Source organism: Ciconia boyciana, chromosome 6 (assembly GCF_034638445.1).
Source record: "Ciconia boyciana chromosome 6, ASM3463844v1, whole genome shotgun sequence".
Taxonomy (NCBI): domain Eukaryota; kingdom Metazoa; phylum Chordata; class Aves; order Ciconiiformes; family Ciconiidae; genus Ciconia; species Ciconia boyciana.
Window position 1 is genome coordinate 18,839,570 of NC_132939.1, and position 26,223 is coordinate 18,865,792.

Genomic DNA, 26,223 nt, shown 5'->3' on the forward strand with positions numbered 1-26,223 from the left:
CGAAAGCGAGCGGCAGCGGCGGGGCTCCGGGCGGGCGTAGGCTGGCAGCAGCCCATCCGCCTCGCCTCCCCTCCTCTGCTCCGGCTGAGGGGTACCGGCTTTCCTCCCGCCCGCCTTGCAAACCTCGGCAGCAGCTGAAGACCCTTGCGCGGGGCCTTCCTCCACCGTCGTGCACTGCCAGCCTCCCACAGCGAACCCCGGGCTCGGGGTTCCTCTCGAGAATCCTCTCGCTTTGCCTCTGGGTTTTGGGGAGGCATCTTCATATATTCCCCCACCCCCACCCCCCAGCCTCTGCAACCACAAAGGATAAAAATGTGCTTAAAAAAAAAAAAGCTGCAAACCTGCATAAAACCCTGCAAATCCAGGAGCCAGGCCTTTCAAAAAGAAACCATTGCATGGCAAAGTACATGTTTCCCCATAAAATTGTGAGACATAATGATGGTAGTTATCGAATATTTATAAAACAGGCACGCGTGCTCCTTGTGAGAAAAGCTTAGATACTCTCCAGCTCTCAGAAACTAGCCAAACTCTCAAAGACTAGCCAAAAAATCTGTGGCTGGAGGACAGCCAGCACATACCCAGGCTGAACGATGACAGCCCGTAATCATTTTTGTCTCACGGCAGATTGACTGGCAACAAGCACATATAAGGTTCAGCCTTCTCCTGGTGCGGCTCTCCTGTTTGATTTCCTGAAGTGCAGGGACAAATATCATAAAAATCACTGAATGAGAGAATAATTCACTTTGGGAGGGACTTCTGGAGGTCAGAAGTCTTGGATCTGGATGTAAATAATTGAGATTATAAATCTTAATAGCAAACACCTCGATTTTCACTGCTTCTTGTCTCCTTTAACAGACCTCTGCCTGGCCCAAGGCCTGGTTTTTGCCTTGCCACCATCCTGCAAAGCTGCTAATTAAATGCAGAGGGACTGTCCATTGCATGAAGCAGAGGAACGAACTCCCCACCCGCCACCCAGGCACCTTGCACCATGCAGACTGGCTTTAGATACCTGCTTTTTCCACCTTAATCCACCAGCAAAACCCCCTTTGCCCCTGTGGTGCAGGATCAGGCTGGCTCCTGCCTCCTGGAAAAAGCCACATGAACACCTCCAGCATCACCACCTGGGTGCCAACTGGCTCTGCGGCAATGGGAAGAGGCTTGCACCAGAGCATCACAGCTTTCTCTCCCTCTCGCACACACACTCCATCTCCAGAAGAAGAAGTCTTGGCTGGTGAGGCTCTATGGGGGCCACAGACCAGATGACACAGAGATCCAGCTTGGAGCATGTACCTGCCCTGCCCTCTAGATGCAGACGGGGGAATCCAGCAAAGACGAAAGCTGAGGAGGAGTTGGCTTCCCCCTCCTTTAACTTCTCTTCTTGTTGCATCTCCCACTGGGAATCCTCCTGCTCCAGGCTCTCCAAGTACATGAGGAGCATTAGTCGGGCAGGAGATGCTCGGACATCTGGCCCTGGTGGATGGGGGACAACTGGCCTTGCTGAGGCCAAGGTGAAAAGGAGATGCTTGCACGTGAGATGGGGCCGTCCTCCTTCCTGTGAACAGGCTCCCGAGAGGGTTGTGTTCACTTTGGGTGAAATAAGCCATGAAACGAAGGCCAGCTCCACCAGCCCTGCTTCAAACAGCTGCCAGCAGATATAAAAGGATCCTGCCGAAGGAGGAGAGTGCTCAAAGCCTTGTTGTAAGAGCACAAGGCAGACTGAGAAGGAAAAGCAATGACAGAGGAAGAAAGCAGCCTTGGTGGTGCATTAAAAACTGAGGCTGAGTGGAGATCATTCCCACCCGCTCACCTCTCCCTCTTAAGCAAACAAATCGGTTTGCTGAGTTTTACAGCACCAAGGCTCAGCCCAGGCTGCCTGGAGCTGGCCCAGCCGGGCACTCACTCCCAAGGTCCCTGGCTTCCCCCCAAAATGTACCATGGGCTTCCCTCGCTGGCTCTGCTTACCTGGGACTGCGCCGGTGATTTGGGCTCTGAGCGAGGCCAAAGCTGGAAAGAGGAGTGGTGGGCACTGGTACTGGGGGTAACCTTTCTCAAAGAGGGGATGTCCCTGCATTTTCTTCAGCTGTGTCTATTTTGAGACTAATATGCATGTGCTTTTATGCCCAGCCCCATAAATTGTGCAGGCCACAAGGCAACAACTTCAAAAAAGGGGGCTGGAAAAAGCAAGCACATGCTCGCACGCACGCACACACACAAATGCGTGTTCCCAGCACCTCCAAAACACTTCTGGGTGCTGCATGGCACTAAATCACCACACAGCATCACCAAAAACCAACCTGGCAATGGATTTGGGACCCCAAACCCAATTCAGAGATGTTCCCTTCTGCACAGCCCATTCCAGCCTGATTTAAGGCTGAGGCTGAAGGTTGAGGCTTTAACATATCCCTTTACAAGTTTTTCTCAGGTGACTGATTTCCTCCTCCATCTCATTAGCGACTGCCAGCAGATGCTGTTTCCCCAGCAGAAGCCACACTCCACTTGTTACAGCCATCTCAAAACCACCCCGCCATTTCTTCCCTCCTCACAGACATGGCGAAGCCTAGAGAATATTTATCAAGAAGCAGATGCAGCAGCTTTTTATGGTTAAGCTCAGGTCATTAATCTCTATCGAGAGTTTTCATAATCTTCCTCAGCTTCACCATGTTTGTTTAACTCTCAGATGGTCACTCTGTGGAGCTCTGGGTAATTGCAGATTAACTGTTTTTCAACATTAATGGTTCTTCATTAATGCACTGGGCTCTCTCCCCTCCAGAGCCTGGGCAATAGCTATTAGTGTCGTGCCCTCAGCTCCCCATGGTGCAAATTACTTTTGTCTTTTGGGCCAAAATTCCATTATATGAGCCCAAATCTTCTGTGTGCTATGGCTCCTTTGTAGCAGAAGTATTTCAGAGCAAGGCCGATTCCCTCCTCTAGCCCAATGCAGTGAGCTTCCTCCTGCAGATGGCTCAGAGGAGCTGCTCTCGAGGCATCCCAAACTGCAGTATGCTCAAGGATGGGTAGGGACAGTGACACCCCTCCAATGCCCTCATCCTTCTAGGAGGGGTCTTTACTTACATAGCCCCCACCCTAAGGCCCCACGAAGCAGGGCTGGGCAGGACATGTGGCCACAAAAACTTCCCAGGTTACATGAAACCTGCCCAGAAGTGACATAAGGGCTGCAACCCAGCCTTCATCAGGGTAGTGTGATCATGGCATGAAAGTGAGAGCCTCAGCCCCTCCACCCTGGCAGCACCTCCAGGTGCCGGGGGTGCAAACCTTGCTGCACTAGTACTGTAGGACCATGTGGGGTGGATGGTGCCAACACTGCATCCTCATCTGCATGTCCATGGGGATGGTCGCTGGTGAGTCCCATACCCTGAGTCACATCTTGGGGTGCACAAGTCAGCACGGGCTGACTTGAGTCTTGACTCAGGTCTTGACTGCTAAGAGTGAAGCCATGTGGACAACCAGTGGCTGATTTTGCTGTCTTATTTAGCCCCTAGCCAGGACACAGAGAATGCTTATCGCAGAGGCACTGAAGAGCTAGTTCTGTATCTCCAACACCTTCCTCGCCAGCCTGTCCTCTTTCTCTCCTCTCAAGCCTCTTAGGGTGCTTCAAGATCTTAGTCTTGTTTAAAGCCTTCACGGGACACATAAAGCCTTCCCAAGAACTCACCTCTTGCCAAGTTATTCACAACCAAAGAAGCTTTCCACCCCAGGCTGCCAGCACGTTAATCCTCTGCTTGAAAAATATCAATGGACTCGGTGTTTTTGCATGAGCTCGAAGCTCTGTGTATTTGTCCCTCCAGCCCGCGAGTGGCTGGGATGAGCCAGCTCCTGCCCCCATGCCGTCCCCTCTAGTATTCTCCGCTCCGCATCCAGCCTTGCCCTGGGGTGCCGAGCTGCCCCGCTCTGGGCATTACACAGGGCATGAGCTGCACTAGTAGGCAAATCATCTCTTGGCCAAAAAGAGCCCCCAGTCCCCTCTTTGCTGACACTGAGCTGAGACCAACATGTCTAGATGCTGCTGAGCAGAAGCCCCTCACCCCTCCGCAGGGTGTGAGGAGACCCCCCTATCTGGGGGGCAGGGACAGCTTGAGGTGGGATTTCAGCCCCAGGGCTTTGTCGACCACATCTGGGGGCTGCAGGCTGTGCCACTGGGCAAGGGGCCGGCGTGGGTTGGACAGCATGTCAGACCAGTGCCGCAGCTGGTTGCCCGTGGCCCGGCAGCCCAGGAAGAGTTTGCCGATGGGCTCATTCTTGGTCACTTTGTCGTGATCCCAGACGGAGATGACCACGTCCACATTCTGGGTGGGGGGACACAAGAAAGAGGGTCAGTGGGAGAGGGCTTGCCACAGCGGGGACCCACTCAGACCTGGGCACTGCAGGGAAACCCACCTGGATCTGATTGAAAGGCACCTCAAAAACAAACACCTCATTGAAGTAGGGGCTTAAAGTGTTTTTCTTCACACTTGTCTTCTTCCTCTTCCATTTCTTCCTGTTCAGGATGAGATGCACCTTGACAAAAGGATCTGAGGAGAGAGAGGACACAGCTGACACAAGTGACAATTTTTGACTGAGGAGCTCAGCCACAAAACAGCTTCCCTGGGCCATTCCCAAGCAGAGCACAGCATCCCAGTTGTCACTCCTCGTGGTGAGCATCCCCCGCTCTTCCCCTTGCCAACCACCCCAGAGCTCACCTCTCCCTGCCTCCTCCTGCCACAAGCTCCCTGTACCACCCAGCCATGACATCTCCTCCTGGGAGATACCTCCAGCTCTGCCCAAAGCTGGAGTATCTGTGCTGGGGAAGGCTGGGAGCCAGCCAAGGGATGGGGATGGTGGTAGGAGAGGGAGGCAGCTTTCTGCACCAAGAGCTTTCAAGGCTTTGAAGCTCTGGGTGCCATTGTTAAGGCCTGGGCAGGGGTAGGGAGATCTGAGCATGAGCATTCCCTGCTGACCTGAGAGCCCGTGGGAGTCCATCCGCTTCAGCTTCTTGGCTTCCAGGATGAGCACTGTTAGCTTGCTGGTGCTGGGGATGTAGCGCAGCGAGAAGCAGATCTCACCCAGCTGCTCTTCCTGATGGAGAGACACCAGCAATGAGCACCAGGCAGAGGAGCTGGCTCACCTGGGGCTGGAGCACCAGGCTGGACCCAAGTTACTCGGGTCTCCCCCACCCTCATGCTTGACCCCAAGGGGCTGCTTCTTGGGGTGGTGGCAAAAGCAAAAGCACATTCCTCCCAGCAGAGTTTCCCACCTGCCAGGACCAACCTCCACTTTACTGGCCGCCACCAGGTCACTCCACTGCTCGATGACGTGCTGCAGGCTGACACTGGCCAGGGGCAGCTGGACCTCGCCAATGATGTTGTGCTTGGTGAAGCGGTTGAAGTCATAGATCTGCATCACCAGCGTGGATTCAGGCACCTCCGCCTGGGGTACCTGCAGGGGAAGACCTGAAATCCTGGACTCATGCCTTGGTGGCAGCGCTGCCCCACAGGACGAGGTGGAGGACATAATAACAGGTCTTTCTGTCTGACGCTTCCCCATCCGGTTGCAAAGGTATCTCCCTGCCTGGAGAGGTTTGTGTCCGGAGAGCAGTGCCCATGCAACACTCTTGACAGGACCATAAAACCATCATCAGCTATAGTTTCCTACCTGGAAAGTGAAGCTCTCATTGAAGACAGGGTTCAGGGTCTTGCGGTAAACCTTGGTCTCGTACTTCTTCTTCATATCAGACGTTAGGTAGACAATCACGTACGGATCAGATGTGCCTCCGCTGTCCATGGCCTTCAGCTCAGCTGCCTGCTTCACACCGACTTTCAGCTGAAAAGGAGCAATGCACAAGGTCACCAGGTGGAGGAGGATGGGGCAGATGACGAGGGGGCTCAGTGGAAAGTAAGCGAGTGCAGCAGGGAGGACATCTCCACGCCACGTGGGCATGAGAGCCAGCAGGCTGCAGGCAGGTGGGAGGTGCAAGAGGATATGGTCCACCTTGGTGGGCAGCAAAGAGGGACCATGCAAGAGCAAAGCCTTTTTCCTGCCGTGCTGCGGCTGCAAGCATCCCCACCTGCTGCATGCGGAAGTTGTACTCCAGGGAGTACTGCAGCTTTCCTCGCCTTGTCTGCTCCGTGCCCCACTCCAGGTCCTCCATCTCGGGCTGGACCTGCAGCAGAGAGCAGCACTACCCTCAGGACATGCTCAGCCACGTCCCCGGCCATGCCGTGCTCCCACCACCCCCACAACTGGGCAGCATGGCAGCAAACCTCCGGGGAGGAGGGAGGTTGGGAAAGGGGAAAGCAGGACGCACAAGGCAGGCCATGCTGGAGCCACTGACAGCATGCAAGCTGACTCTCTCCTTCTTCTTGGGCTTCTTCTTGCCACAGCAGCACCTGATGATGCAGATGAGGAAGAGGAGGAGAACGGCCACTGCCACAGCCACAGCAATGAGTGCCCATTTGGGTACTGGAGCGATGTTCAGGGAGCAGAGATAGACAGAAGAGTTAAATCCAAGCAAAAACACATAGAGTGCATTTAAATCCCTTCCTGGTGCTTCAGCATTCAGGAGTTGTACTTTCAAAATTGCCCCTATAATCCTGGAAAGGCCCCATGCAGGGAGGCTACAGCTGGAGACCATTCCCCAAATGGGGAGCAAGGATGCCCTGCACTCCTGGAGCGGCACAGTACCACTCTACAGCATCCTCACCCCGATAGACCCTGCTGGAAAAAGGGATTTGGAGGGAGGGAGGGAGAAGTGGATACACAGCCTCAGAGTCCAGAAGCCCCCCTGGATAACGCTGCCTGAGAGAGCAGGGCGAGTGCCCGCCATACTCACATGGGATCCGGCTAAGCCAGCCGCCCAGGAAGCCCGGCTGAGACGTGGTGGCGATGGCCACGGGGCTGCTGGCAAGTGGGGAGGCCGTCGCCCTGCCTTTCCTGGCTGCCACCGCCATGGTTAAGCTGGGGTGACCTGGGGACGCAAGCAAAATTAACAGGGTGGGGATTTCCTTTCTAGTAGCCTGTGTGCTGCTGGTGGCCCAGGGCTCTAAGGAGAGCAAACACAATTAAAACATAGAGCCCAGCGTAAGCAGTTAGGGCTTGGCCACTTTGGCAGTGAGGAGTGAAATGGATCGGGAGGGAGCTGCAGGCAGGGAGGGTTCTGCACTAGCCGGCCCCTCACCTACAGCCTTCTCATTTATATCCTTGCAAGCCTGCCTTAAGAAAGGGGAGGGAGTGAGGGGACGGATTAGGGAGTTTTCCTTTGGTTTTGAGAAGAGGAGTCACCTGGCTGTAGGGGAAAAAAACCCAAGAGCTGTTTTGTGCTGGCTCCTCCCTGGCCAGGCAGCATGAGCTGAAGGGTTTGTACAGCCCCAGGCAAGCCCCACCATTAGCTAACACCCTTTTTTGGCTATTTTACCCCCTCTCACAGGGCTGAAGAGTGGGAGGGTTTGCTCCTGGGCTTGCAGCGGGGCTGGTGCCTGCATTGCAGGTGGCAGCGGTGCCACCAGGCTGGGGTCACGCTGGCTCGGAAACTTTGCGTAAGCCTGACCTGTGCACATGGCAACGCTGATGCGGCTTAAGGGAAGGCTTCAAATTTAAAGCAGAACGGTTTTTCACTACTGCTCTCCCCAGGCAAGGCTCTTATTCTAGCATGAATGCTTCCTCATAGCCAAAACTTCCTTCTTGCCTCCTTTCGGGTGAGGAGCATCAGTGGGAGAGGAGTGCCAGGAGCTGGGCTGTGTGGTGAGCAGGTCTGCAGCCATCATGGTGCTGGCGGCACCTGCCCCAGTGCCGTGACCAAGGCTGGCAGGTATGTGCCTGTTTGCCTTGGCTACCCCAGCTGTCTGCCCCGCGTCTGAGCACGTCCCTGCTCAAGGAGCCAACACTGCCTTGCTCTGCCCGCCCACATTCTGTCCACCCCACAGGGCCATGGCTCCTTGCACAGGGATCCTCCCGGGGAGAAACCACCTCTGCACTTCCCTCCACTGAGCCTGCGAAGCCAGCAAGAGCCTTTAATTTTTCCAACAGTGGGCTTTGCCGCATGCGGGCATAGGGCTGGAGGGATGTGCAAATTGCTGTCATCCCTGCGGTGTCATTGCTGGGGCAGTGAGGTGCAGGTTAAGTGACTTGCTCAGGGCCACCTGGGACATCTGTGCAATTGGACACCTGAGCTCCGCTCACAGCCTCACCACCAGCAGCTTTAATGATCAGTTTCTCCTGTCCCCTGCACACAGAAATCTGTGGCTGGTGATGTGCCTGTGATATTTAGGAGGTGTCAGGCTGTGGCTTCGAGCTGTGGCAGAGGGTGGACACGACAGCATGGGCGAGCAGGCACCCACCCAGCACAGAATTAGGTATGTCAGCACTTTTTCCCTGCCAGATCCCCATGGGCTGTGTCACATTAGTCTGACATTGGCCCTGGTTTAAAAAAGCTCATCCCAGCCCTGTGGGGTGACCTGAGACGCTGTTTTGGTGATGATGGGGACAGCCCTGCTGCGGTCTGGGAGAGGCAACGCAGCCTCGGTGGGCTCTGCAGGAAGCATCGAGCACCCCTGCTCCTGGAAAAGGAGCTGGGGGAGCCCTGCTTCTCACTCCCAACCTGTGCTGACTGGGCTCCCGAAACCAGACTTACCAACGTGTCTTCTTCCCAGCCTCAGTCTCCCTTCCCCATGGTGTGGGCTCCGGGCCTAGCTGCCCTGCGTGGCAGGGGCACGCTGCGGAGTGAGACGGGACCCCGCCAGGCACAGAGCTGAGGGTGCAGCAGGGATGGTGGCTGCACGGCACGGCCAAAACAGGAAAGTCTGCTTTGCCAGCCCAGGAACCGGGCGGCCCCAGGAGCTCCGTCAGCCCCACCTCGTTGCTGACCCAAGTGGTGCTCGCACAGGCAAAAAGCCAACGGGAAACTCCCTGCCGGACCAGGAAGCAAAACCTGCCCTCCTGCCTGCGAGAAGCCGGCGGGCATCGCTGCCTGGCTCTGTGCCCCGGCAAATTTGCTTCTTCAAGTTATCCCCGCAACGATGCTGGGCTGGACCGCGTGGCTGCAGGCACTTAGCGCAAGGGGATGGATGCTTGCAAGGGGACAGGTGCATGGCTGCATCCATCCCTAGTGAGCTCTGCACTTGGGGAGCCCAGCTCATTGGCCCACAGGGGCACGCAGTAGTTTAATGCACCATGCAAGGGCCCAGGAAATGCATGCGACAGTGGGGATGAATGAGGATGCTCCACTCCAATGCAGCAGGGAGGACAGACAGGGCGAGGGGATACTGCTTGAGTGGCTCTATCCCCCAGCGCCAATGGTAACAGCAGCAGGCACATGGCCAGGAGCGATTTCACCGGCATCCTTGTCACATTAAATTTATGCTTGCACACTTCTTCCCTTGCTGCCAATTCAGCAAAGTCAGCCCAAAACCCGCCTTGTCACCGCAGAAATTTGGGGTGGTGCCGGAAGCAGGGAGCGATACTGCCAGTGCCTGATGGCTGATGCGGACGTGGGGGGAGAGGCCCCAGAAACCAGACCCATCCTAGCTCTGCCCAGCCACCCTGGCTCACCAGTCCTGCCAGATTTTCACATGGCCACCAAGGCACTGTTACACCAGGCACCTGGCCATGGGAGAGGTGCCGGGGCTGCCCCTCACCACCTGAAACACGGCCCTGCTCGGAAGCACCCTGCACTCCTGCTGCTCAGAGAAGCATCATCTCCAGGAGCAGGAGATGCTGTGGGAATGATGCTGCAGCAAACCTCTGGAGGGGAAACATAGATGCCAAAACACTTTTGGCTCTAAACTGGCAGTCCCAGAGGATGCCCAGGAGAAATGCATAAGGGGTTCAGGGGCAAAAGGGGACATGACCAATAAAATCAGTCAGGGAAAAGGGGTTTGCATATGCATGCTAAAAGCTGAGCATATCAGTAGCCTTTTTGACAGGCTAGAGACAAGCTAGAGACAAACATCTCAGTAAAGCCAAGCTGTGCAGTACCCTGGTTGCAGCCCGCACTTTGGGAGGAGATTTGGTGATGCTGGTGATAACCTGGTGCTATGCAGGGGGATGGCTGCTTGGCCTTCATGCGGGTGAGTTTGGTCTCCTTTGGCCCAAGCCAGGCTGGGGAGGCTGCTGCTCTGGGCCATCTTCCAGCAGTGGGGCAGGGATGTGCCCCAGCTAGGCAAGGGAAAAGCTGCAGGATGGCAGCGTCTCCTCTGTGTCAGCCCCCCCCCGCCCCCCCACAACTCACTCTTGGGCAGAAAGGGGGTGTTGAAATACCCCAGCAGCATGAGCCTTGCAGGAAAAGCGAGAGCCCAGCCCAAAAATCACCTCTGCTAAGGGCAGCGTGTAAGAGGCAGCTTTCAGAAGAAAAGGGAAAAGGGACCCAAAAACATTACAGTAAAATTGCAAATGTGGTGAGCCCCCCTGCACCCCGCCACGCTCTGCACCAGCCTTTCTCCCTGGCCCAGCTCCCTGCATCTGCCTGCATAAGCTGCAAGCCGCTCTTGAACAGGTAGCCCTACATTTTCGGTCAAAACCACAACCATTACGTATTAAAGGGCTGGGAAATGAGAGGTCTGGAGGCACGCTATAAATACCCCGCCTACAGAAACAGACATCGCTGCAGCACTTGTGGGCAGCGAGCAGCGACTGAGCACCAGCTCCGAGGGAAGCCGAAAAGCAGGGCCAGGGCTCAGCCCCTCTCTCAGACCGTGGCCGTGGGCGAGGCCAGCCGCGGGCGGCCGTGAGCCGCCTGCGCGGCGCCGGCTGGGAAATGCAGTCTGGCCCGGGCACGACGCCGGCCCGCCTACAAAGCCCAGCAGGCCGGGGAGCGGAGCTGCACCCCAGCCTGGCTCCTGCCTGCTTCCTGCAGCGCGGGGAGGGGGAAATGTGAACAGCGGCATCTTGGGCAGAGCTCGGATGCTGCCACCGGACGGGCCGCGCCAGGGGGCAGAGGCAGCGCTCGCGGTGAGTTTGGGCCTTTCTCTCTAGCAAAATCCCGGCTGTGCGCAGCGGGGTAATAGCTGCGGGGTAATAGCTGCTCTGCGCTGCGCAGCTGTAGGATGAGCTGCGGGGACAGCACGCATCCGCCTGAAACGCTTTCCTGCATGTCTGGCAGTGTGCATGGGGGGTGCTCGCAGCGGAGGTACGTGCATGTACACATACCTGTATGTAAGCAATACTGCACTTATTGGAGGAGGTAGATGGAGGGGAGAAGTCAGGCTCGGTTTGCAGCATCTGGAAGGACAGAGCAGAAATTAGAGGAGGTGTTCTCCCTCCAGGAAGGGCCGCTTAGCTCCGCTGTCTCCTCTCATTTCATTTTCACTTTTAGAAAAGTGCTTGGCTGAAATTCGGTCAGAGGAAAGCTTCTCCCTGCTCAGCAGACAAGGGCTGGTGGTTGCTACCCTCTGCCGTGCTCTGTGGGAGAAGATCCCTTCCCAGCATGGGTTATGGGTGGAAGAAGCAGAGGGATGCTCAACACCTCCTGGCTTTCCAGGTACCCCCTGGCTGGGGGAGCAGCCGTGCCAGCAGGGCTTTCCACCCCGAGGGCAGGTGGGAAGTGCACATGCAAACGTTGAACCCCCATGGCAAGGCTCCAGCTCTTGGGGCTGGCATCAGCCAAGTGCATTTCCTGCCAGCCCAGGCAACACTTTGCACAGCCCCTGAATAATAAAAATTAATTAAAGAAAACTGGGGTAAAATAAAGGTCTCCCTGGAGACCCTGACTTCCCCTTTACACTGCATGCTGGCTTTGGTCTATGCTTGCACAGCCCCCCAACCCAGTAATCAGGTAGGGCATGAACTGGTGAATGAGGTTTTAACCCCAGCCCCACCCCCCCATTCCCAGCATACTTGTGCAGAGACATCATTGCTGCCTCTGCTCTCCAGAGAAACCCCACAGCATACTTGTAGGAGCTGCTGGGTGGAAACAACCCCTGTGGGATGCCCCTTGGTGGGAATGGGAACAGTTCCCATCCCACAGGCTGAATCCTAAAAGTCCATTTCTAACACTGACTAGTGCATAGAAATGAAGTGTACAGCATGGTGGTTACAGAAACCACAGGACCTAGGTGTACAAAAATGTGATTTCTTATTCAGCTGCTAGGCACAGGCAGACCATGTAACCCTTGTTACTTTAATCTGCCACACCTGGGTTAGCACAGCCTGCACAGAGACCTTTAGTGTAGGAGCTGGCTGGCTCAGAGGGCTGTGGAGGGGCAGACCAGCCCCATCAGCAGGATCCTGTCCTGCATCCAAGCCCTCACCACACATCTCTACTTACTCAGGCCTTTTGCAGCTGCAAATCAGCTGCTCACACAGTGAACTTGCTTATTTGTGGATACAAATTCACTATTCAAACAAAAAAAAAAAGTAGCGAGACAGGCAATAAGGATGTGAGCTAGAAGCCTACCCATAAGATCAGACCTATTTTGGCTTTTTAGCTCCAATCAATCTCCAAGCCCTAGTTAAGGTGCATAAACACAGACTTATTTTGCTGGAAGAGCTTCACAACTGCTTTCAGCAGTTCCCCCTGAAGAAAAATACTCTTTAGGGGGGAGAAAAAGAAAGCAGTGATCTGTGATTGAAAAGCCACTTCATCATGTTTAATTGGAACTATTAGACCAGGCTTTCTCAGAGCAGAGCTGTTGTCAGCAGAAGCAGGTTCATTTGGGCTGCTCCACTTGGTGGGTAGGATGTCCCCTTTCTTTTCCACTCTTCCCCCTCTCTAGATTGGCTGTATTATAATGCACCAATTTAATTGTATATTTTCTTTTTGAGGCTGAAAGTTGAAGATGGCAGAGCCTGAAAGCACAGTCATAAACACAGATGTGAAACAGGTAAAAGGTTGTTAATTACAAAACACACATCCTGTATTTCTAAAGCAAGTTTTGAAATGCCGCTGCAGGAGAGGACACACCACAACCCAGAGCTGTGGTGGCCTGAATTGCTTGTGCCTAGGCTTCAGCAGAAGTGGCCTGTCCCAGGGCTGCTGGGCACCTGTCCCAGTGAGGTCTGTGTGCTTCCCACATGGGAAAAGGTGCAGGACTGAACCTCCACTTGCATGGACAGGATGGGTGCATTTGCTCACATTTATATTTTAGAGTGTCCAGGGAGAAAGCAGCAGCTTCTGTACATATATAGAGACTTTAATAAAGTCTTCAGAACAGACACAAACAAAGGGTACAACCACCAGTATGTGCAGAGAAACTCAGCAGTGCCCAGCTCAGCACAAAGAGGCAACCATGGCTGTGCTGTGCCCACAAACACCAAAATTATGAAGCAATCCCCTCTGGTATGAGCTGTCCTCAGAGCATATGGCACTTACCAGACAGGTTAGGGTTTCATAACTGCCTGCCCCATCCTTGGTGGCCTGAAGATGAAGATTGGGCTTGATACCTCTTCTCCAAAGGCCCTCTAGCATCAGGAACTGTGATGCATGGGAGATGCCTCCAACACTCAACCCCACAGCCCTGGTCGGTGGAGCGCTGTGTCCCCCTGGTCACCCCACCTCCCCAAGCTCCTTCTTTGCTGTCCCCCAACCCCTCTTTCCTCCCTGTCCTGCAGAAAGACCCCAGTGAGGCACTGGTCATTGCGGTGACCACCAGAGCCATCTTCAACCTGGAGGAGGAGCACAAGCTCTACCTGGAGAAGGGCAAGGAGGAGTACACAAGGCACCAGCAGGCCAACCAGGACAAGCCCCTGCCACCAGGCACGGCCTTTGCCTTCATCCAGGTAAGCCCCACACCTGGCCAGGGGCACATGCAGACACTCGCAGGATGGGGTGAAAGCTCAGCTTTCCTGGCTTTAGGTCTCAACTCCCATCATGGAGTGCAGATATGCCTGTCCTGGCCTCTTGGCCTCATTGCAGGGCATCAAGACCTGTGCTCCTCACTAGTCCCACATGTCCACCTCCCCCCAGTGGGGTATCCTGCTCCCTGCTCTCCTGGCGATGGCATTTGCAGGATGGTTGCTCTGTCTGGCTCTCCATAACATGCTAGCCTTGCCATAGCTGACAGATGCAGCACAAACCACTAACCTTAACTGCGAAAGAGCCCCAGCAAAGCCATCGCAGTCATGTCCCTCCAAAAGGGTCTCATCTTCTCACAGGCGGTGCAGTATGTGAATGAGAAGATTCTGGAGAGCAACCTGGCAGAGAAGGACCTCTTTGACATCCTAGTGCTCTCCAACAACAGCCCGGAGAGTGGTGTACGCATTGTCAACAGTGCCAAGCACTATGGTAAGGGGGACCCCAGCCCCAGGGGTGTCTGCTTCCCCCTGGGAGGCTGCAAAGCAGATAAGGCACCACAGTGGAGCATCAGTGGCAAATACAGAGCCAGGAGACACAAGGGGAAGGGGTTATTTTGGAAACAAGCCCAATTCCTGCCAGCCCCATGCAGCTTGCCCAGGGTGCTGGAGCACACCCAGGGTACAGGCTCCTTGGCAGAGCCTGGCTCCCTTCAGCCGTATCCTCTGCACCATGGGGTCTGTCAGCATTTTGCACAGCCTGGGCATCCTCAGGCAGCTGCTAAAGAAACAGAGTTTTTAAAAAAAGAAAAAAAAAAACCAACCACCTGAATCCCGGAGTGCTGTCAGAAGGGCTCATTTAAGGGAAGGATGAAGGGGATATTTAACTGCACTCTAGTTTTGTAGGAGCAACAGGGCAAGAAGATGCAGCAAAACGGGCAGGTTCCCCACACAGCACTGGGAAATTAATTGCCCTGAACTCTGCAGCAAAGCACGCCGAGACCCTGGGAGGGGATGGTGGGGCTGCAAGGAGGATGTTGCCCTATAACAGACTTTGCTCACATCCCCTGACCCGAAGGCCTGGAGATCTCCAAGTTCTGCTTTGTCAGCGATGAGGACTCCACACAGTACCTGAAGTCCCACGGGGTCAAGCTCTTCCTCTCAGCTGACAGGATAGATGTCTGCAATGCCCTCCGGAGAGGTGCGTTCTCCCCTCCATCCCACATCCCCAAACCCACCACACTTTTCCCACGCAGCCCAATACCAAGAGGCAATGCCAGAGCCTGTGCTTTCACAAGGGCAAGAGGGTGAATGGCACATTGATTACCAGTACAGTCCTGAACAGTTCAGTTTCCTCTTCTGTCCCCACCAGTAGCCTGCAAACACACCAAGATTTCTTGGATGCCTTCACAAGTCACTGAGTGCTTTATGCATAATTCTGGCCATAGCTCTGCCGTGGGCCGGTCATTTCCTGCCTGACATTTAAGCCTTTCTAATCAAAGATGCTGCCCACTGCTGCTCCCTGGATCAATGGGAGTGCATTGGTGATTCCCAGGGCTTTGTGAGGATGCTATAGAAATTTGCTTTCTTGGTACATGCAGAGTCACCATGTGCTCAGTGATAGATGCAAGCACATGCTTGACCTGGATTGGAGGGAGTGCAGTCTCCCCAACAGCTCTAATGGGGTTAATTGCCTCCTTATTAATTTGCTTGGGTATGAGCACATCAGCTGGCCAAGGTCCTTCAAGGTCAGGAGCCAGCCATCTGCAGCCTGGGCTTTCCTTCGCTACACAGCACATTCTTGGAGCCTCCTTGAAGAACATCATTGCTCTGACAAGTGTGTCTCATCCTGGGGGCCTCGGTCCATAGATGAGGGCAGGCAGGGAGCAGCCTGTAGGAAGAGACCTGTAATTAAGCCAATTACCCCAATCAAGTGGAGGTGCCAGTCCCTATTACTCACAGTATGGAGTGCTAAATCTGGGCATTAAAGCCAGGCTTGGCAGGGTGAGTGAGCACCAGGAGGAGGGCTGCTTGTGCCTATACAACCACCCATCATCTCTTAGCAGACTGAGTATCTCTCCAAACATCAGTCTCTGATCAGCAGTGCTTTCTTGTCAATCCCCATCGGGGGATAGCACAGCCCTAGAAACGCTGGGCTGACCCCCACAGAAAGACCCCTGGCTTGGAGAACCCAATATTTGCAGTGTGGGACGGGGCTGCAGCAGATGTGCCGGGAGGAGCTGGCCATGCACGAGCTGCCCCCAGGAGGGGGTGTCCCTCCTGAACCCCACCTTGCTCTGTCTCACAGGGGTCTCGGCAGCACTTGTCTTCCAGCAGGAGGTGCAGGCCCCCAGCACACCGCTCCGCGTGGTGTTTGATGGGGATGCTGTGCTGTTCTCCGATGAGACGGACCAGGTCTTCCAGGAGCGGGGGCTGGAGGGAGCAGTGCAGTATGAGCGGGCGATGGAGGCTGTTCCCATGGGAGAGGTGAGCAAGCCACCGCACTTTGACGGGCATCCACAGGCTCTGCACCCACTGTGAGCATCTCTCCCACTAGGGCTTTGCCATGAGTAGCTAAAAAAGCACACACAAATCCTTACGGGTTCCCTTTGCATCCACCACTCAGTCCCTGGTGTGGGCCTGATCTGGAGTCCCACTGGAGATAGATCTGGCCAGATGTCTCCTGTAAGTGACCATCAGCTCCCAAATATCCAGGGTTGTGGTTACCTCCACTTCACCTTTCATAGGCTGGGACCTCTTGCTGTGCAAGTCCCTGCAGGACTCTGACCCAGAGGTACTGCTCGCTGGGATGTACCTTCCTGGTCACTTTGGGATTAGGATGTGCACCACAATGCTCACCTTCCTCCCAAGCACCCCAGTGCACGGCACCAGTCCCAGCACTACCCATTCCTGCAACCCACATGCATCCCTGTGCTCTGCAGAGCCCTGAGAGACCCTGGAAGAGGAAGAAGTAGCTTGTACAGGCAGAGTAGATGTCTCCTTATTTCCCACCCACTCCCAAGTATCTTGCTGTGCTTCCAGGGTCCCCTGAAGGCTTTTGCCATGCACCTTGGGAAGATCCGCAAGAAGTTCAGCCAGGAAAAATCCCCCATCCGCACCTACCTGGTGACAGCCCGCAGTGGCCGGGACATGGGCATCCGAGCCATCAAGACTCTCCGGGAGTGGGGTCTGGCCATCGACGAGGCTTTCTTCATGGACGGGGCTCCCAAGGGCCCCATCCTTGCCCAGATCCAGCCCCACATTTTCTTTGATGATGGCCTTCATAACATCCAGGGGGCTCAAGATGTGGGCGTAGCCTCTGCCTGGGTCCCTTCCTGCTGATGATTGCCTGCAGGCCAGCAGTCCTCCCTCCCAGCAGCACAGGGGACTGGGCCAGTTGAAGGTAAACCTTCTGGTGCAGAGGGAAGGATTTCCTAACCTGCAGCAAGCAAACCTCAGGGAAAGGGGGCAAGAGCATTGCATGAGAGCACGGACTACCAGGCAAGACTTGATGCTCATTTCTGCTCCTCATATGAAGTCCTTTAGGTCTTAGGTTAAAGCCAAAAGATGCAACTGCTCCAGGAAGGAAGGACACCCTTGCTGTGACACTGAAGACTATCACCTACCTGACCTGTAGGAGCTGGAGACTTTCTCTTCTGCAAAGAAATAAATAAAGCTATTACCCCACATGAGCTAAAGGAAGCATAAAACAAGCACTAAAAATGCTAACTTTGGCTGTGCTCAGACAGTCTCCAAGATTTACTCCCAGGACCTCTGCCCAAAGGAACTCCTCAAGACCCTGCCTCTCCAGCCACACTCAGCTTGGTTTCCTGGGGAGGCTGATGTCTTAGAAAGTCCTTCAGGCAGCTCCAGCCAAACTCAGCCGAGGGAGAAAGACTCCAAAGCCTTAAAGGACCTGCAAGCTTTTTAGAAATGGGTGACCAGGCTGAAGAAAGAAAGTCCAAGCTGTGCCCCTATACAGAATAGAGTATAGCACAAGTCACCTTTCCTTAGGCACGCAGGCAGCTCACAGAGTGCCAGTAGGAGACCCAGACCTGTAGGACACTGAAGCTGCAGGAGATAGGCCAGGGACAAGACTGCAACCCAGGTCTGAGGTCTATCCAGGAGGCAGAGCTGCCATGTAGCTCTGATGTCCCTCCAGGAGAGGGCACTGGAGATAGGCTGCCTACAGCACAAGCCACGCAGGGGCCAGGGCTGCAGACCAGCACCCCATGTACCAGGCCAGAACTAGGTGCCCAGGCTGAGCTTAAATGGGTGTCCAGGGCCGTGGGCAGAGGGTGTGGGTGGGGGGTCCCAGGTACAGCTGCTCGGCACAGATGGGGTTCGCGGGTGTGCTCAGGACCCTGCCTGGCACCAAGCCACCCCCCATGCAGGGATGCCTCTCCTCCAGCAATTTGAACTCTGCTCCTAATTTTCCTGGGGACCAAGATTCATTTGCAGGTTTCTTTCCCCGGGGCTGGATGTGAGTGGTTGCCACTAGAGGTCACTGTGCTGCCTGGGGACACGGCACCCCAAATTCCTGGGAGCTCCCTAGAACCACCTTGTAAGAAGATAGAAACTGGCTGCTCAGGGCAGTGCCTGCTGGGTGGCAGCAGGTTTATGGATGGAGGAGATAAAGATGACTGGCTTAGTTTTTTTTATCTCAGTAAAAAGTAATTTTTTTAAAGGCTTCACAAGTGTCACTCTCACCAATGCATTCTTTCCCCCAATAAATAAATAAATGAGCATCCCTGTGTGAGCACTTGTCCTTCATGCCCATTTTAAGCAGTGTGGGAGGAGGGCTGGGATAACTCAGTGCTCCTTTACGGCCATTCAGTACTTTTATCCGGTCTTATACACATACAGCAAGATGGGTTAAATACACAAGAAACCTTCAGTGGGCTTTGGATTAGGGCCCTGAACATCTTGCATCTGTGTCCCCAAGCCCACTCCCACCCCCCACTGCCCTGGGCCTGGGGGCTCTGCACATCTCGCCCTAGCAAGGGGAGCTGCTGGCCCTGCCGTGCCACTGGCACAGGTCCTGTCCCTGCCACCGTGGCCACCATGTGGGTCCAAACTCAGCGCTGCCAGGCATGCCCATGTGCAGGGCTTTGGTAGGAAGCCACCTCCAAAGACCCAAAGCCTGGTAAGGTTTTGGCACTGGTAGTCTGGCCCCTGGCCCTTTTGCTCAGTCCAGATGCTGAAATTAGATGTCTCGAGGTAGCAACATCAACAACATCAGCTACTCATCATTTGCTAATAACGCTAAGCACCTGTCAGCCTCAATTGCTGAGCAAACATTAATTACAGGATGCTCAAAACATGCTCGGTGAGCAGGTACAGATGTTCGTCCCACTTTTATGCGGGTCAGATACCACCGGGCTTGGTATGGGGATCCAAGCATCCATCTCCAGCCCCGCTCGCCACACACAGCCGTCTGCTTCGGTGGCAGCTGGCAGTGGGGACATGGACCGGTGGTGGCGATGGTGGTGGTCCTAGACATCCTCTGCCGCTCTGATCCATCACCTTTGCCAGCAGGAGCTCGGTCAATGCCTTGGCTGAGAGGGAACTAGCTGAGTCATGGGTGGTGGGGACAGGCCCACGTGAGCCTTCGCAGGGCACGAGCTGCTGAGGCAGGGGGAAGGCGCTGCATGGCTTCCTCCAGCACTGTCAGCACGGCAGGAGATGACAAGGCGAAACATGCCCAAAATGGGAAAAAAGGAAGGAAGCTCAGGGTTTGCAGGGTTGCACTATATGGGGCCAAGTGCAGCTGCTTCGGGCCTTGGCTCAAAGGTGTAGCATCAAAACTGCCCTTTATTGCCCTGCTCCAAAGATGGAGCATCAAAAACACCCTCCGGCAAGGACTGCTGCAGCTTCACCCCCTGCTGCAAGGGCAAACTTGTTTCTGTCTTAGAGGCATCTGTAATAAGTTCATGAATGCTTGGGATGTTCCTCAGGTGTTGGCGTTCTGAGGCATTTTGGTCTCTCTCCTTCAAGGGGTTGCTGGTGCCTAGGGGTCTCCTCCTGCTGCTACAACCCAAAGGGGGTTTAGCTGCTGGGGCTCGTTGTGGGATGCTTCTCTAATATCCATCTCAGGTTTTGGAGGCCAGGGCAAGGCAGGAGCAAGTCACACCACCATGCTACCCACAGGGACAGGCTTCCTTTACAGCCCTGCTGGGTTTCAGACCTTTCCACTCCGGGAAAAGAAAAGAAGGGGTGCAAAGAGGTGCAAAGGAGGTTCCAAGGACCTGCACTTGATTCTGGCCATTGCTTTTCAGGAACCCCATGCTGTCCCAGCCAAAGCTGCCCAGTGTCGGGGTCCACCCCTGGCACTGACCTGCCACTGCTTGATGACACCCTCGCGGTGCGGGGAGGGAAGAGGACGATGCCCCCGCTCTGCTCAGCCGCAGGCAAGTTGGCTGCCTCCTCTGCTGAGCCCAGCCCTGCCAGCAGTGCCAAACAAGCAGCCCTTGTTTCAGGGGTGGCGCGTGACCCCAGGGATCGGAGGCTGCAGCTAGCTGGCCCCATGGAGTTTGCAGGAGACCTTTGCCCAGGAGCATGCTCTGAATCCCCCACTCACTGCACCAGTCAATTTAGGGTTGCAATGCTAAAAAAAACCAACTTAGCACTATGAGAGAGAAAGGAATTTTTTATGAAAAGGTGGTGCTGCAGGGAGGGAAGATTGGCAGGTATTTAGCTGCTAGCAGACATCTGCATTGGCAATGTCTGAGCAGTTCGGCCTTATTGTCTCCTGGCTGCAGCGGGAGAGGATGCTGGAGGCTGCAGGACCCAGGCGCAGCTGTGGTGTCCGCCAGGGATGCTCCGGCACCTCCCTCCACCCATAACCTACAAGCACCTTTGGCCACAAGCACAGGGCAAGCATCTTCACATTTTTGACCCAACCCTAAACCACCCTGGTGGCAGAGCTCCTTGGGAAACATTCAGGGGTTCACAGCCAGAGAGGCTGAGAAACCAAGTCCCACGCTGCAAATAATTATTAACAGGGTGTTTTGCATGCAGAAGCTCAGAGAGAGGGTGTGCAAAGCCACAGACTGTGTTTGCCGAGGTGCTTAAACATGGGTTCAAGATCTTAACCCCAGGCAGGCACATTCGAAAATGCTGGCTGCGGTGGCAAGTGAAGTCGGTGCTCAGGAGAAAGGTGACAATAAATAGGTGGGAATTAAGAGCCTTTATGGGCGTATTCACACAGCAGCAGCCACTCCAGGAGGTCAGGACTGATTCACCAAAGAGGACCTGAGTGGTTGCTCCCACTCCAAGGAAACACATTGCAATTTTTAAGCGAAGCCTTGGGTCACTATGGGGTGTTGGCCCTCATCTTTCCGCAAGCCCACCCTCCTCCCAAGACCAGAAGGCTCAATTGCTTTGGTGCTTTGTCACATGGAGGAGATGTAATTGCATAAATGATGGTCTTCTCGAGGCAACTTAGGCTGGAAATTAAAGGAAATAATTAAACGGCATCTATTGCTGGCAAAGAAAATGAGATGGATGGCATGCTTGTGTGAGGCTGGAGGCACATCTCTGCATTGTGCATGGAGATCCCACCTGTGAGCTGATACCCCCTATCCCAAGCCAGGCCCATGCGGCCCCAGGGACCGCAGCAGGGATTGCTCAAGGAGGCCACAAGGTGAGTTGGGTCCCGGTGCTCCCCATCACATCCTGGCGTGGGAGTCGATGAATTGATGCCATTGTTGCCACTTACCACCCCATCCTGTCAGCCGCTCGTCACGCTGCCTGCTGCCATTGCCTGCCGGGGTTGTTTCCCCCGGCAGTTTCAGCCTGCTGCAAAATAACTCAGGTGAGGCAAACACCACGAGATCCCTGCCCCGAGGAGCGGATGGGGCCAGCAGCCAGGGTGAGGCAGGTCCCCTCCTCCCCGAGATGGGTGCCAGGCGTGTCCCCGGCTGCGGGGGAGGATGGGCCGGGGGATGCGGAAGGACGTCCAACACCGAGCAGGGTCAGGCACGGGCAGGCAGCATGGGGGTGGTGGGGATTTGGGCAGGGCCGTGGAGTGCGTGGGATGCGGAGATGGGTGATGCTGAGTTTGGCAGCAGCTTGGCGAGGCATGGTGGCATACGAGTAAGCCCTAGTGAAGACACCAGGGCAGCTCACAGGCTTAAAGATCATAAGCATTTTGCTGCATAAAGCCTTTTTTTTTAAAAATAGCTAGGGGAAAGGCTGGAAGAGCAGGATATGATGAAGGAGGTCCACTGGGCTGAAAGCACCCCAAGCACAAAGGCTGCTGCAAACAGCCTTGATGGGGATGGAGCCATGTTCAGGACTCCTGCCCACTGTGACACCCAGCCGTGACTCCTGGCCGCCAGGAGCCACCCTCACCTGCCACCGGGATCAGGGTTTACAGCGTGAGAGACACCAAGGGAACAATTACCACCCAGCCTAAGCCTTTTGCAACTCCACTTAGCATCTCCCCAAGGTCACTGCAGCCGGTGCTGGCAGCCAAAAACTGTTTAAGCAGGCTGCTGGCCAGCTCTGCCTCCAAACCAGCCGGCACCAACAGCCCCAGCCATCCCCAGCCAGCCGGCACCAACAGACCAGGGATCGCCACCACGTGCGATGCCCAGGACATCTCCCCCAGCGCCCGCAGCACTGAGACGTGGTGGCCAGGGCCTGCATGAGTCCCTCTGCTGTGCTCAGTGCAACTCCTCCCCTGCTCCCAGGTTTCCCATCAGCTGGAGCTGCTACTAAAGCACCTTCAGGTTTGCTTTTGCCGGTGTCACCCAGAAAAAGGGTGTAATTTGGGACGTGCCAGTGCCACTGGAAAATGCACCCTCCCCTTGCAAACTGTACATCAGTTTAGGAAACAGTGTTGGCAGTGGGCGAGGTCCTGGCACCGTGCTGGGAAAAAGTTACTGGCGCTTCGCTCGGGGGCTCAGGGCCGGTGAATCAGGCTCCGCTAATTAGCTGTATCCAGCAGCTTTACACCGGCACCAGGACCTTGAGTCAGGGTGTTTGCAACCAGACCTGCCCGGGCTTGTGCGCCTGTAGGCTCTGCTCTGCTCAGACCGAGGAATAGTTTTCTTTTTTCCTTTAGCAACAAACTGCAAAATCCCAAACGCATTTTTCTGCATTTGAAGAAGATGTTCATCCTCTAGAAATCCCACCTGCAGCTTTGCATTTAACACCTCTTGGCCAAAAATAATCGGTGTTTCTGAACTGAAGCTTTCCTTGCCCTTTAGGTCCTTGCAGTTTGGGGCATTAGCTACCACTGTGATAAATAAATTAAAAAAAAAAAAGTGGAGGAAAGGGCAAAGGCAAATGCACAGCAAAATGTAAGGAGAAAGAGGCTGCCGTAGGATCCTTGCCAGAGTGCTGCCAAACTGCGGGCAGGGGAGTTGCAAGAGCCCCTGCAGAAAATAAAGTGTTTGAAACTAAGTGGCGTCAGGTCCCCGTCGGCATGGCAAAGGGCAGGTGGCACACCTGGTGTCACCTGTGCAGGGGACCCCAGTCTCCTGGGGCTGGGGTGCACCTCCCCGTGAGAGCTTCCAGGGCTGAGTCATTCATCCCCCCCTTGGGAATCCTCTCCGGTAGGGATGGAGGTTGCGAAAGCGTGGCCCGCTCCCAGGGGCGTGTCACCCCACGCCCACGGCTGTGGCCGCGGGGGCGCAGCGCTCCGGCTCACCCCCTGGAGCCAGGGGGCTGGGGGGGCTGGGGAGACAGACCAGCAAGGAAAGGCGTTCATCCACCGTGCCAAAAATAGGAGCAAGGAGGGACAGGTCCCTCAGCCGTCTCTCGCACATCTCTGCCTGCTCCAGATGACTCAGCCGCGGCACTCCAGGTCTTGCTCCACAAACAGGGAAAAATGTGTAAAACCCCCCAAGCCCAGGCTCATGCCAGCCTATCTTTTGAAGATAACACTGTGCAACTCTCACGGTCCCAGCCTATAAATACCCAGACGTGCTCCCAGCTCCTGGTTAAACATCCCCGCTGCACCTCTCAAGGCCTTGTCATCAGCGCAAACATCCCACAGAGGTGCTGAGGGAGCCCGAATGCAGAAATCCTGGCTCCTTGCTGGGGCCACCAGTCCCCCGGCACACAGGCACAGTAGTGTCAGCTCTAAAACCACCAGTGCCAAGGGCTGGAGACAAAGTAAACACTCTGGGGATAAGCCCCCCAGTCCCTTCCCATCCCGCAAGCACCCAGGAGAGGATCAGTATTGTAACATTCCCTGACACAGCCCTGTCCTCACTTTTTCCCAATAAACCATTGGGAAGTGTCTGGGCTCACCAGTGCTGCGATGGACATGTAAGTCACTTAGAGAAGCACGTCTAAAAGCGGTGACTCTCTCACGCTGCTACGAGAGCAGCTCCGGATGCAGATACAAGCCCTGCTACCATGAAGCCAAAGCAAAGGCTCATTCATAACAGCTTTGCTAAGAGCAAAGTTTGCCTTTAATCCCTTGGAATTAAAAAAACAGACACAGACTTGGTCCGGACTGCTTGGTCCTGCTGAAAGATTTTGCTTTGCAGTGTGTGGTGGTACGGGGCTAGCATGGCGTGCCGTCTTCACCGGCCCATCCCTGCACACCAGAGCCCGCTTCATAGCCACGGGGTGCTGGGAGAGACTGGCTGGACTGGAAACGCTTGCAGAGGAGTTGCCGTAGGTGCCCCAGGCTGGGGGCCAGGTGTGTGTTGCCTGGCTAGCTACTGTTTCCTGACCGCTTCAAAGAGGTGGGAGGAGGGCTGATACCTTGCTGGCTCCACCGCTGGCTCCAGGAGAGCCTGAAAGGGTGCAGAGGAGCCCCGGGCCTGGCGTCAGGACTATCCCTTTTGTCTGCAAAGCACATTTGCAAGGGGGTTTAGAGCTCTTGGGGAGGGTAGGTTTGCTTGCGTGGGACCACGGTTGGGTTACTTTATATCGGACCCACTCCTGCCTGCAGGCACTCAGCGCCAGGGCTGCTGGTACCCAGGGGGACAAGAAGAGGATACCCCTGAGCCGGAGCCCACAGCAAAGTGATGTCTCTGGTGTCAGGCTACAGATGCTACATGGGCTACATGGCGGGGACTCGCCATGCCTTGGCCCCTTGCCCAAAAAGAGCCGTGCAGGGTTTTGCTGAGTCACGCAGTGCCACGAGGCTGGGAGGGTGCTGCATTTTGCTGACTCAGGGTCACTGGCACTCGCCTTGACCACACGCCCGCAGGGCAGGAGGGAAGCGGGGGCTGGCCGAAATAACGGGACCTGGCGGGCTCAGCCAATGCCTCCAGACATCGCTCTGGCAAACCTCATCCCAGTGGGTGCCATGTCCCACGAGGAGGCGGCAGGTTTCCCGATTGACCCAGCTCGACTGAGGCATGGCAATTTGGACATCTGGTGGGATGAGACACAGCCCAGGGCAGAAGTACCCCCTAAAAACAGTCAGTATGGACTGCAACTGGGGGGCAGCGGGCACAGGCCCAGGACAGCAGGATGCTGCGTGAGGCCGTGGGAGGATGGAATAGGCTCAGGGAGGGATAGTGGGGAGGAGATGGGGTGAGCAAGGTGCCAGCGACATGACCCAGCGATTTTCCAGAAGTTGCATGAACATGAAGGAGGCAGGCAAGGGACAGGGACCTTGCCACGAAGCCTCGAGTCCCCCACTCCAGCAGTGCCCAGCTCATCCCATGGGCCACTGCTCTCCTGTCCCCAAGGCCAGGCACAAGCAGGAGCAGAAAACAAACACGCCTAGCCCTCAGGACTTGGAAGGGAAAGCATCTGTAAATCCGATTTTATTTATTTTTTTTTCCAGCTGGTCTCATGGCTGTAAGAGTTCGGTCGGGGTGAACGGGGCAGAGATTAGCTTCGTCCAATGCCTCCCAAGCTGGTGGCACCTCTGAGCCCTGCCATGACACCCCAGGGGTGGCAAAGTGCCTGCCCTGGCGCTCCCAGATGCTCAGCCCTGCATCCTGCGGCGGGGGGGACCTCAGGATCTGCTGGTGGCCAGTGTCGCCCCGGGCTCTGCCCTGCACCAGCATCATCCTCAATGGCTGTAGGTGGCCTAGTACCACCACGGTGGCATTTTGAGGGGGGACACAGCTGGCTTGGCACCCACCCCGGCACCTCCCAAACAAGCTATGGTCCAGGACATGCCAGTCTCCCAAAAAAAAACCCCAGCCCAGAGGGGTGAGTCCCCCCAAACTGGGGGGGGGAGGAGGAGGATGGAGTTGGGAGGCTGCCATGGCCCCCCTGGCCGGGGGGTGCAAACATCCCCGTGGGCCCAGCTGCAAAATTAAACCCCACTGGTGACAGCGGGTGGGTGGCCGAGGTCCGTGAGCAGCCACAGGCTTCTGGCAGGCTGAGCCCTCGCTATGCCAGGATGGGGGGGGGCAGGAGAGGGGGGCTGCACTCAGCGGGGTTTCAGGGGGCCCCGGGCTGAGGGGTGTCCCCCCCACCTCCCCAGGGAAGAGAGAAAAGCCAGAAAACCTGGGAAGAACAAACAACAAACAACAAAAAGGAAGTTAAAGACAAAACAAAAGCAAGCACCGAGGCTGGCCA

At 55.5% G+C, this 26,223-nt stretch overlaps 2 protein-coding genes across 2 annotated transcripts; one reads left to right on the plus strand and one right to left on the minus strand.

Moving 5' to 3' along the window:
• Positions 1–4,070: 4,070 nt before the first annotated feature.
• SYT8 (synaptotagmin 8) lies at positions 4,071–6,944 on the minus strand. Its single transcript, XM_072864982.1, has 8 exons — positions 6,827–6,944; positions 6,302–6,456; positions 6,062–6,157; positions 5,650–5,817; positions 5,266–5,433; positions 4,956–5,073; positions 4,396–4,529; positions 4,071–4,304 (listed from the first exon to the last, which is right to left on the minus strand). Exons 1-8 carry the CDS (start codon positions 6,942–6,944, stop codon positions 4,071–4,073), a joined length of 1,191 nt encoding a protein of 396 aa, XP_072721083.1.
• A 3,728-nt stretch (positions 6,945–10,672) lies between these two features.
• Positions 10,673–18,462, plus strand: LOC140653440 (cytosolic 5'-nucleotidase 1A-like). The gene is made up of 7 exons (XM_072865518.1): positions 10,673–10,938; positions 12,751–12,809; positions 13,537–13,704; positions 14,080–14,209; positions 14,795–14,917; positions 16,025–16,203; positions 16,759–18,462. The coding sequence occupies exons 2-7, from the start codon at positions 12,765–12,767 to the stop codon at positions 17,056–17,058; spliced, it is 945 nt and encodes a 314-aa protein (XP_072721619.1). The 5' UTR covers positions 10,673–10,938; positions 12,751–12,764; the 3' UTR covers positions 17,059–18,462.
• Positions 18,463–26,223: the final 7,761 nt, after the last annotated feature.